The 12,494-nt window shown below is 38.8% G+C and overlaps 1 protein-coding gene across 4 annotated transcripts in view; it reads left to right on the forward strand.

Annotated features, from left to right (window-relative positions):
* Megf10 (multiple EGF like domains 10) overlaps window positions 1–12,494 on the forward strand; it is a 164,364-nt gene that overhangs the window by 42,602 nt on the left and 109,268 nt on the right. For all 4 annotated transcript variants that reach the window (XM_074076610.1, XM_074076612.1, XM_074076611.1 and 1 more), the window contains exons 3-4: window positions 10,418–10,519; window positions 11,938–12,038. In XM_074076610.1, the coding sequence (XP_073932711.1) occupies window positions 10,418–10,519; window positions 11,938–12,038 (203 nt within the window). The remainder of the gene's footprint in view (window positions 1–10,417; window positions 10,520–11,937; window positions 12,039–12,494) is intronic.

Below are 12,494 nucleotides of genomic sequence, written 5' to 3' on the forward strand. Positions count from 1 at the left end.
CAAATATTTAAATAAATAGAAGGTGTTAAGATGAGACAGGAATGTGTATTTTTAATATCTGTAAGTACAATTATTTTCGCACTCTTGGTTTTACCCTCAGCACCATGACTAACAAACCACAGAGTACACATTTTAATCATCTTTGTCATCTTTGTTAGGATGCACAAAGACCAGAGCCAAAGCAGCACAGCAGTGGTATTACTCTAGGACCATGCTGGTTTTGCCTTCTTAGCATTATATTTTTTTTTTTGTGAGGGCTTGTTTCCATCTCTGTTGGCAGTTTTACAATCACTGTAACAAAAACATAAGTACCTTACCAATCACTGAAGTTATATATTATTATGAAACGTTACGCTGTAAAGAAAATAGGTGTTTAAAATAAAGAAATACATGCATATTTGTGATATAAACTATATATATAAAATTTAAGAGGAGAGACCAGGTTGTCATCAGTTTTTTATCACTGTGACAAAATACCTGAGAAAACCAACTTAAAGGAGGAAAGGTTAATTTTGGCTCACAGTTTTAGAGGTTTCAGTCCACCATGGCAGAAAGCCTAGGGAGAGCAAAGTTGTTTACCGCATGGCAACAAAGAAACAGAGAGACAGGAACATATACCCTTCAATGGCACGCCCCGCCAATGACCCACTTCCTCAACTAAGCTCCACCTCCTAATAGTCTACTCAGCTATAAATTCTGTGGTAGACTAATCCATTGATGAAGTCAGAACCCTTATGATCCAACCACCTTTCAATAGTGCTACCAGCTGGGGACCAAGACATCAACATAGAAGCATTTTGGGGGAACACTTTGTATCCAAACCATAATATTTTGCCCCTCATGTCCATCTCATAATATTAAATGCATTTTATTTATCTTTGAAGGTCCCCAACTGTCAATAGTTCTAGCATTTCTCAAAAGTCCAAGTTCAAAGTCTCCTTTGAGACTCAAGGCAACCTTTTACCCATGAGCTCCTGCAAAATCAAAAAGAAAACTACAGATTTCCAACAGATAATGGCAAAGGGTAAACATTCACACTGCAAAAGTGAGGCATATGGCATAGAAAGGAGGGATGGGACCAAAGGAAAACCCAAAACCAGCAGGGAAAATGTAAAATACTATAGCTCTATAGCCAACATTCAGGGTATACATGACCATGGTATGAGCTCCCAAGAGCTGGGAAAGCCCCATCCCTGGGACCTTGCCAGCTGCAGACCACAAGGCCTTTCTCCAGGTTGGCTGTGCTCCCTGACTGTGGCTTTCCTTGACAGATCCTCCACATTCCTGGCAATTCCTGGCATCTCTGATTTCCTGGGGTCTTCACTGCAGTTTCATCTTCATTCTCAACAGTATCACACATTGTTTTCTCAAGGGCTACCTGCAGGGATTCTGATCCTGCCACACACTGCCTGGCTTCCCAGGCCTTCCTTTGAAATCTCAGTGGAAGCCTCCATGACCCCACATTCTTGCATTCTGCATTCCTGTGAAATCTGTACCATGTGGACAAGGTCTGCCACCAGTGCAAGCGATAGTGGGGCCACTTGAACCACGGCTGCTGCAGCCTCTGAATGTGTGGATGGCTGAAAATAGAGAAACATTTTCCTAGGTGGCCTTGTCCAAGCAAGGCATCCCAGAACTCTCTTCTCAAAGAAAAGTCTTTCAGATGAGTATTTATCTTTGTATCCTTGAGCCTATGATGGGTGCAGTCTGGCCAGTTCCTGAGATGCAGCTCAAAGCCTCTTTCCTACTGTTCCAGTGCAAAGTACTTGGCTTCTTTTTAATGGTGCTAATCTCTTCAGCAGCCATACCTGCTTGGGCCCCAACTTTAAACATGCTCCTTTTCTAGTGAAACTGCAGGTTTTTCAAATCCCTTCATTCTGCCCTTTGCTCCTGATTCTCACTATAAATCTGGATAAAAGCAGCCAGTAAAACCTCTGTCATAATCAGAATGCTGAGCTGCCTTGAAATTTCTTGTCTGATTAATTAGTCCATCACCTTTTCATTCAACTTCTTACAATGTCTCAGGGAATGAATAAAAATATAAACAAGTTCTTTTTTTTTTTCTTTCATTTTTCTTTTATTATTCATATGTGCATACAAGGCTTGGTTCATTTCTCCCCCCTGCCCCCACCCCCTCCCTTACCACCCACTCCACCCCCTCCTGCTCCCCCCCCTCAATACCCAGCAGAAACTATTTTGCCCTTATCTCTAATTTTGTTGTAGAGAGAGTATAAGCAATAATAGGAAGGAACAAGGGGTTTTGCTGGTTGAGATAAGGATAGCTATACAGGGCATTGACTCACATTGATTTCTGTGCGTGGGTGTTACCTTCTAGGTTAATTCTTTTTGATCTAACCTTTTCTCTAGTTCCTGGTCCCCTTCTCCTATTGGCCTCAGTTGCTTTAAGGTATCTGCTTTAGTTTCTCTGCATTAAGGGCAACAAATGCTAGCTAGTTTTTTAGGTGTCTTGCCTATCCTCACCCCTCCCTTGTGTGCTCTCGCTTTTATCATGTGCTCAAAGTCCAATCCCCTTGTTGTGTTTGCCCTTGATCTAATGTCCACATATGAGGGAGAACATACAATTTTTGGTCTTTTGGGCCAGGCTAACTTCACTCAGAATGATGTTCTCCAATTCCATCCATTTACCAGCGAATGATAACATTTCGTTCTTCTTCATGGCTGCATAAAATTCCACTGTGTATAGATACCACATTTTCTTAATCCATTCGTCAGTGCTGGGGCATCTTGGCTGTTTCCATAACTTGGCTATTGTGAATAGTGCCGCAATAAACATGGATGTGCAGGTGCCTCTGGAGTAACAGTCTTTTGGGTATATCCCCAAGAGTGGTATTGCTGGATCAAATGGTAGATCGATGTCCAGCTTTTTAAGTAGCCTCCAAATTTTTTTCCAGAGTGGTTGTACTAGTCTACATTCCCACCAACAGTGTAAGAGGGTTCCTTTTTCCCCGCATCCTTGCCAACACCTGTTGTTGGTGGTGTTGCTGATGATGGCTATTCTAACAGGGGTGAGGTGGAATCTTAGTGTGGTTTTAATTTGCATTTCCTTTATTGCTAGAGATGGTGAGCATTTTTTCATGTGTTTTCTGGCCATTTGAATTTCTTCTTTTGAGAAAGTTCTGTTTAGTTCACATGCCCATTTCTTTATTGGTTCATTAGTTTTGGGAGAATTTAGTTTTTTAAGTTCCCTGTATATTCTGGTTATCAGTCCTTTGTCTGATGTATAATTGGCAAATATTTTCTCCCACTCTGTGGGTGTTCTCTTCAGTTTAGAGACCATTTCTTTTGATGTACAGAAGCTTTTTAGTTTTATGAGGTCCCATTTATCTATGCTATCTCTTAGTTGCTGTGCTGCTGGGGTTTCATTGAGAAAGTTCTTACCTATACCTACTAATTCCAGAGTATTTTCTACTCTTTCTTGTATCAACTTAAGAGTTTGGGGTCTGATATTAAGATCCTTGATCCATTTTGAGTTAATCTTGGTATAGGGTGATATACATGGATCTAGTTTCAGTTTTTTGCAGACTGCTAACCAGTTTTCCCAGCAGATAAACAAGTTCTTTGCTAGAATATAACATGAATGACCTCAGCACTAATTCCCAAGAGAGTCCTCTTTTCCACCTGAAGCCTCATGAGCACAGTCTTTAATGTTCTCATTCGTATTATCATTCTGGTCTTTTGATCTCCTACCAGAATCACCCATTAAACTCTGTTTATAGCATTCCAAGCCTTTTCTAGCTTGCTTCTCCATAATTTTCCAAACTCTTCCCCAAAAGCCATTATAAAACCTTATGAACCACATGGTTGGAAAGTCACACCAAGGACCCCCACTCTTGGTACTCCACTCTTGCTTAATCAGTTTTTATTGCTTCAGCAAAATACCTGATAAAACAACTTAAAGAAGGAAAGATTTATTTAGGCTCACAGTCTCAGAGGTTTCAGTCCATTTTGGTGGATGGGCATGGTGGAGCAAAGTTGCTTACCTGTGGCAGCCAGGAAGCAGAGAGTTAGATAAAGGGTCTGGGGACAAGATATACCCTTCAAAGGCATGCCTCCAATGACCCACTACCTCCACTGAGGCCTCACCTTCTAATAGTCCATTCAGCTGTGAGTTAGAGTCCTTATGATCCAATTACCTTCCAATAGAACCACCAGCTGGTGACTAGGCTTTCAACATGAGCCTATGGTTTGTTTGAATGTCATATTCAAACCACAACAGACTACCTATTAGTCATCTTTGTAATCTTACAGCATCTTCCCTAAAACATTTCACTATGAAAATATATAATAAATATTTATTAAAATAATAGAAACAAACCAAGCATGGTGGCCCCTGCCTGTAATCCCAGATACTCAGGAAGCAGAGGCAAGAGGTTGTGAGTTCAAGACCAGCCCAGGCAAAGTTATTGAGACCCTATTTCATAAACAAAAAGAAACAAAAAGACTGGGGACATGTCTCAAGTGATAGAGCATTTACCTTACTTACTTGAGGGCCTGGATTCAATTTTTAGTATCACCATAATAATTGGCATCATGATAGTAGCATTAGCAGTGATGATGATGGTGGTGGTGGTGGCGGTGATGGTGGTGGTAGAAATGAGTCTGTGGATACAAGAGTGGGTGCATATCAAATTTAGAAAAAAGAAATGGCCACTGGTGGGTAAAAGTCTTAGAGAATAATAGCTTTGGGATGGCAAGGTAGTTCAAATTGGTGAGATGTGGTGAAGAAAGAGTCAATATATTTTGATAGTATATTGACAGAAGGCAGTGAAGAGGTCAGCTGGAATTTACAAACTGCTACAGAAAAGAATAGTGGCATTATTGCATATATGTAGAAAGTTCAGCTGAGAGGCTCATAAGTAGTGTGGTTTGCCACCTGGGGTTTATAAAATCAGTTTGGGAATACAGATTTGGGATATCCAGCATGGTCAGATATGAACAGATGAATTCTGTGAGGGAATGACTGTAGGAAAAAAAGAACAAATCAAGGCTTAAGATAATCCAGTGCCCAGACATAAGTACGTATTTGTCCTGGATCCTTGCTCAACCTTTGACCAAAGCTGTCAATACATAATTGCATTGTCTTGTTCACAGATAATTCCCACTATGTATAACACTGATTTGTGCTTGGCGTGGGCTCAATAGATAACTGTTGAATGAGTGAGCTCACCTTCTGATAGTGAATGAAATGGCCAAATATAGATATCTGTTGGGAGGGTACAGAGTGAGAGAAACAAAGGGCACAGTAATCTCTAAACCTAGTATAATTCCACAGTGACTAGAGGAAGCCCTGAAATACTCACTAAAGGAGAAGGAAATCAAGTGGAGCAAATAGGAAAATGATTTTTGTTCTTTTGGTGGTAGTGTGGTATTTGAACTCAGGGCCTTGTGCTTACAAGGTAGATATTCCACCACTTGAGCCACACCCTAGCCCTTTCCATTGTTTTAGCTATTTTTCAGATAAGGTCTCACACTTTTTACCTGAGGCTAGCTGTGGATGGTGATCTTCCTCCCTAGGCCTCCCGTGTAGCTGGAATTATAGATGTGTACCACCATGCCTGACTTGGAAAATGATTTTTTAAATTACTGCTAGAAGAAGGATTGACAGCTATAGTCTCGGTCTTGATAAGTTTCTATTTTAAAATTGATTCCTAGAGAAAAAGTAAAAAGAAACTGCAATTGTTTGGATAAGAATGGGAAAGCTGTAGCAAGATTAATTGAAATGATCAAATAAGGTGCAGATACAGGTTCTGTGTTTTTAAAAACTGAAACAGGCTTGAATTAAATGTGGAGGAAGATTAGTTGCAAGAACATAATTGTTGAGTCTCTCTTCATACTAAAACCCACCTGTGGGTTGGTGGAATGGCTCAAGTGATAAAGCGCCTGCCTAGCAAACGTGAGTCCATAAGTTCAAACCCTGGTTCTGCCAAAAAGCAAAAAAAAAATTCACCTACCTGTATCCCGTATTTTAGAGCCATGGAACTGCCAAGAATCTTCCTTCTCCGTGTGGTCTGTGGAGCTGGGCGTGGGCTTGTGAGAGATGCACTCTCAGGCCCCATGCCAGTCCTACGGTGTCAGAATCTGTATTTTAACAAGATTCTGCAGGATTTATCTGCACATTTAGGTTTGAGAAGCACCAAACAAAAATGGTTCTCTCAGTGTCTTCTAGCTGCATCTCCATTGATAATCTGATTATTAATTTTCAAATAAAGTTGTGTCTTGTTTTAATGCAGCAACTGTGATTCCAAGAAATTGTACATAAAATTCAATGAAATGAAATTAAATCATTTAAGACACACAGGGGGTGTTTGTGATTAAAGAGATTCTGCATGGATCCTTTGAGAAAATGAATAATTCTGTGAATTACCTGTTCCCTCTCCCTATCTCCTTGTTCTGTTCTGTGAGTTGGAGTTTTTCCATCTGGTAGGGATTCTTCTCAGGATGCCACAAAAGAAGAGAACCTGCTTTTTGCTCAAACTCTCAATTACTAATACAGAAGTGGTAGTAATTGAATCAGCAGTCCTGAAGTGAGTCAAGATAAGGAATGCTGATCATTACCGTACCTGATTACAGTAACAAGATCATTTAGTTAGATAAAATGTAATTAACCACTTTGGAATGTGTCCAAATGATGATGGCTTCCCTCCCACCATCTCCTGTTCTTTGACCTTAAATTAAATCTTGCTGGAATTTCTCCCTGATAATACTTAGCAGGTTAAAATCATGATGATGATATGTTTTCAGTGTGTTTTAGAAGATTAAACAAACAAGCAGAAAATAAGGAGTTTTCCATCCCACTGCTGAAAACAGTGCAGGATTGGGATCAAACTCTTATGATACCCCAATCTGCTACTCACTGCCTATGTTAGCCTCTAAATGTGGCATTTGAGAGGGGCCGAGGGGTAGGACAGTTTCTCCCCTGACTGGACTGGCATCACTTCTGACTCTAGATTGGATCATTAGCGCTGGAAGCTCAGTGTTGTTCTCTTGGGATGGATACAGAAGTGGACTAGACACACAGTGAAGGTGGCTTCCCCTCATCTTGTGGCTACAGGAGCAGCTGCTGATGAGTGAAGGTCTGGACCATTATTAGAGGAGCTAATGAAGTTCAAAGAGCAGGCAGGCACTGGCCAAAGCAATAGTGATGACACTCAGAGGAGGCAGGTCCATTTTGAAGGCATTTTCCTTCATGATGCAAACATATAGCTTCCAGCAAGAGGGCTCCTCAGAAAGAGACAACCTAATTGTCTAATGATGAGTGGACATTGAGCAAATTAGGTTTATTCACTTACAGAGTATGTGCAAGTCATAATTTGAAGACTATTTACTATATGGGAAAATGCTTATGATATGCACTTAAGTTTCAAAAGTATATGCATGACATGATTATAACACAAAAATTAAACCCTCAAACTGAAAAGGAGAATCCCCTAGAGACTGCAAACATGCACTATAAAATGCCATTCATGGTTATGTAAGATTTACAGAATTTTCTCTCTCTCTTTTTAAAAAATGTATTTTCCAGATTTTGTAGTGTGATTTATAATACCTTTAAAAATGAAAAAAAGGGGGAGAAAGACTATATATAAAGGAAAAGGGTGTATAAAAACAACAGAAAAGAAATTTGAGTGGAAAAGGCTTAGCATCCTCTTGCCATCCATTTCTGATCAGTGTGGAAGTGAATTTAGTCAGTGAGCTCTAAATTTTCGAAACTGGGCTTTAGTGTAAAACTAATAATGAGAAGAGTCAAGACTGAGGAGAAATACTCAGCACATAGTGGATTTTGCACTCTTACCTTCCTCGAACTGAATGTGTGTCTCTGACAGCCACATCATGCTTTTCGTTTGTTTTTGCCATCTTGGGGATCAAACATGGGCCTTGGGCATGCTAGGCAAGAGCCCTACCACTGAGCTACATCCAACCCCTATCAGCTGTATCGTGCTACAGTTGCCTCTATGTGTGGATCTCTGTCAGATCGAGAGCTTCTTGAGAGCTGGAACTGAATAGGAGTTGCTCCATAAATGCTTGTTGAATTAGAATCCTAAATACTTCGACTACTTTTTTACACAGAAGAGCATTTTTATATCCTAAACCAGACAGGTACCCTGCAAATGTGTGCTAACCACTAGGTTAGCACCTAGTGGCAGGGTGGAAATTCATGTACTTCAACATTTCCTTTTATTTAAGGAGTCTTCTTAGTTGCTAGAAATTAGTGAAAACATTTTTCATGTTTGGTTTTGGAATCAGTTCTCCCACTCACCTCAAATAGAATTGGCCAAGATTCATTTGTCAAGGATCACTTTTGTATTCCAAGACTTACAGACCTGAGCAGTATAACATAGCCTCTGAAATTTTCTGAGAATCCAATATTGAGCCTAGTTCCAAAAAAGTAATCTACTTCAACTGAATTTGCACTGTTCAGCCTTGTAGAATAAATATTTTCACACAACTGGCATTGATTCAGAGTGGTTTCTTTTTCATTCCTGCAGCCTATGTGGGAAGCTACTCTATTTTGCTTGTAGGTAATACAGGACTGTCTGTGCATAGCTGCTCTGTATACAGAGGACTTTCATTCTCTTTATTTACCACTAGACATGGAACATAGATGTTATTTACAAGAAGCTGGTTGACAAGGAAGTCTTGGCATTTGTACTAGCCCGAACCTCGGGACACTGGTAGAGAAATGAAGAAAATGTTGATTGCTTAATGTAATATGCCATTCCAAGAACATCAATGTTGCAACAGAGGTCTCTTGCTTTACCCCAAGGAGTTGTGTCACAGTATACAGGTGGCTGCATGTTCTTCCTCACTGGAACCTGTGTTTTTCAGGTAGCAACAAGTATCATCTGTTGGGTGGGGCAGAAAGAATTTGTTGTCTAAAACATATGCTAGAAATTCAGAGTACCAAATGAGAAAGCATCTTCAATACCATCTCTGACCCCCTTATTTTAAAATGTGATAAGACCCAAGGAAGTGAGTTTAGTCACTGAAGGTTACCCTGCTTTTCAGTGTCACGTGGGAATTATTAGCTTCCCCCGCTTCTAATCCAGTGGTCTTTTCGATAGGGCCTGCTTTTTCTACCTAAATTAATGGAAGATCCCTAAGTTTCCTGAGATATCAAATTACTGTATATTGAACACTATAATGTTAAAAATATAAACAGTATGATCGTTTTGTGTATCCTCTATTGAAATCCTAACTATGTAATAACTACCAGAGACCAATTGCAGAAGGAAGATTCTTGTTTGTGAGGTTAGCACTACATAGTTTTTCAAATCAGAACATTCTCCCATATGTCTGCCTGATTTCTTCATGCTAAAATTCCAACCGTGTTCCTTCTGCACTTTCTCTAGTTGATAAACCTTTTAATGAACTTGGACTATTGATTTGTTGCAAGTGAGCCAGTGATTATGGCCCATTTCATTTGGTAGTGTAGGATTTTAGTGGAAATCATTAAAAGACTTAAAGCAAATGGAATAAATTGTTTAGAAAAGAAGATTCTCCAGTTTTCTTGCAGGCAGACCTGAAGCTCTTGAGTATGTAACAGACTTTAAAATTAAGGAGTGTGGAACTGAGCACTGACTGTTCTTTATGTCTTGTGGATATTTTCCGCTCACCTTCTTGGGCCCACAGATTTGCATGTTTTTAACCTAACAAGAAACTGTCAGTAAAATGTAATGAAAAATAGAACCATATTTTTGCTATGGTTATTTCAGGCTAATTGTCTCTGCCAGATGTTAAGAACAGAGTTTAAAGATCTTTTTGTAGTTTTTATTTAGATGCTGAGTCTATTCTCCTACTGCCTGAGAAGTAGGACAGCCACAGGAAAGCAAATTATTCCAAATTCCCACTAGTGAAATATGTTTGTTCTGATTTTTCAAAATCAGCAGCAAAATGTACTCCATTATGAATACTTGAATTGTCTCTTTGCTGACTAACCTTACTGTGCATGCAGAGTTAGAGGGAAAGCTTTTTGTGAAAGGGCTTTGTTATCCCCAGAGTCTTGGGATGAGGGGAGAGAATTAAATACAGAAAAATATGTGATATGACTTTAAGTTTGGAAATATTAGGGTATAGTGAACAAATTTCCTTTGAAATTTATGGCATGGGCCCTTGTCTTAACTATATTGCTAACATTGGTCTTTTTTGGGCTCTAGTTCAGATCAAAACCTGTGAAAACATAAAGGTTCTCTGTTAAAAGTCAGGATGTAGCCTAAGAGTGTAGTTCAGAGGTAAAGCACTTCCCTAGCATGCATAAGGCCCTGGGTTCTAAACCAGTACTGTTAAAAAAAGAGTCAGTATGGAGTTGCAAATGAAGATAATTTAGCTTACAATTGCTTTTAATGCATATAACATCATAAATGTAAAAAAGAGAAATACTAATTCCTTTTCTTTTCAGCTACTCTGTGACTGTGCAAGAGTCCTACCCACATCCCTTTGATCAGATTTACTACACCAGCTGCACCGACATCCTGAACTGGTTTAAATGCACACGGCACAGGTAATTGAAGCTCAGATTTGTTTATGACTTTGGCTACCAGAGGATGGAGTCAGAGATGTCAGTTATTCTAGAAAGTGCATCCAAGCATTCATCAAAGTTGTTGAGGGCTACTCTCCTAGCCTTGCTCCTGTGATCACAGAGGCACAGGAAGACAGGGGTTAGTCTACAGCCAGTGGCAGCTTTTGTCTAACTTCAGAGCAGACACCTGTGGGGAGCAAGAACTCTCCCAGCTCCTGAGTGATGGATATCACCAGATATCAAGAAACTCATGTCACCAAATGTGTTTCTAATTGAATATCTGACTCAATTTATGTTTAAATTTAACCCTTAACTAAAATAAAGTGTATATATATATATATATACATATATATATGTATTTTATATATATATATATACATATATATATGTATTATATATATATACATATATATGTATATATATATACATGTATATATATATATAGTATATATATATACATGTATATATATATATTATATATATATACATATATATATATAATTCATACATATGTATTATATATATATATATATACATATATATATATATATAATACATATGTATGAATGTAGATGTAAAACCAACACCATTAGAAGGGAATCTGGTACCCTAATTTATCAGTTAAATATTTATTTAGTAGAATGAGATATGGATTCAATGTGGCACCTGTTTTATGACCTAATTATCTGTTTAATGTGTGACTTTATTAACCAAATTCTACCAAAGCCACCTTTCCCAATGAAATTTAAGTCCCTTGAAGTGAGGACTTTACATTGCTTTGTTCACTGCTATTTCCTCAGTGCCTAGAATAGTGCCTGGAAACAGTAAATGCTTAGTAAACACATATATTTGAGTCAGTGAATGATGCTTTAGTTAAGTGGGACAGTGTCTATTAGTGTTCTTTTTAAAGTAGGATGACACTATATGGAGACTTTGGTTTTTGGCCCTACTGGGGTTTGAACTCAGGGTCTCTCACTTCTAGGCAGGCGCCTTAGCACTTGAGCCACTCTGCCAGTCCCTATACTGAGATTTTTAAAGAAATTGTCTAGTTTTTTTCCTTCAAAAAATTATATATATGTGAATGATGCTTACATAGGTATCATGCATGAAATTAATCAATACTTTTCAAGTTATTTCAAATTAAGTGAAGTAGGGATATAAGGAAACACCAATTCCTTGAAATAAAATATAGGTTGGCTTAAATAGGGAATCTTAATATATTCACAGCAGCAGATTGATGAGTTAGCGTAATATATACGATCTTTCTTCTTGTTTTGAAGTACTTTGCTTTACATACATTTATTAAAGCTAAAAATGCTTTTAAAAATTAAAAAAGAAAGTATTTCTGATCAAACTGGTGGTCAGAAGAACTAACAATGTGATATTTTTCATTTATATAGAATCAGTTATCGGACAGCCTACCGACATGGGGAGAAAACTATGTACAGGCGCAAATCTCAGTGCTGTCCTGGATTTTATGAAAGCAGGGACATGTGTGTCCGTAAGTGTGACCTTTCAGTCCTTTGATTTGCACTTGTGTTCTGCAGTGCTGGTTTACTTCTTTAATGCCAGGGGTAGAGTGGGGGGTGTGGGCTGCAGGTTGGGGTGTCTCAGAACACCCCTTTCAGTCTTTCAGTTCCTTACTTTCTTAGTTTATGACATAGGGAAGTATTAATTTTGTCCCCATCTTACCGAAAATCTCCAAATGAATATTGATTGAGGAGAAAACAGCTGTTACAGAAAGATAATTTAAGCCTGTGTGTGGCCATGCTAACCACCACCGTAAGTGTCTCATTAGTTGGTCCAGAGTCATTGGACTTAGGTCAGTCACAAAAGAGAACAGAAACGTAACTTTCCTGACCTGTGCTAATTGACCGAGCTAACTTTGAATGATGAAGCTTATTAGGTGTAGGGGAGCTTCTACATTAAGAAATGGCGGTATGACTGGGTCACAAAG

This window comes from Castor canadensis, chromosome 6, assembly GCF_047511655.1.
Source record: "Castor canadensis chromosome 6, mCasCan1.hap1v2, whole genome shotgun sequence".
In the NCBI taxonomy this organism is placed as follows: domain Eukaryota; kingdom Metazoa; phylum Chordata; class Mammalia; order Rodentia; family Castoridae; genus Castor; species Castor canadensis.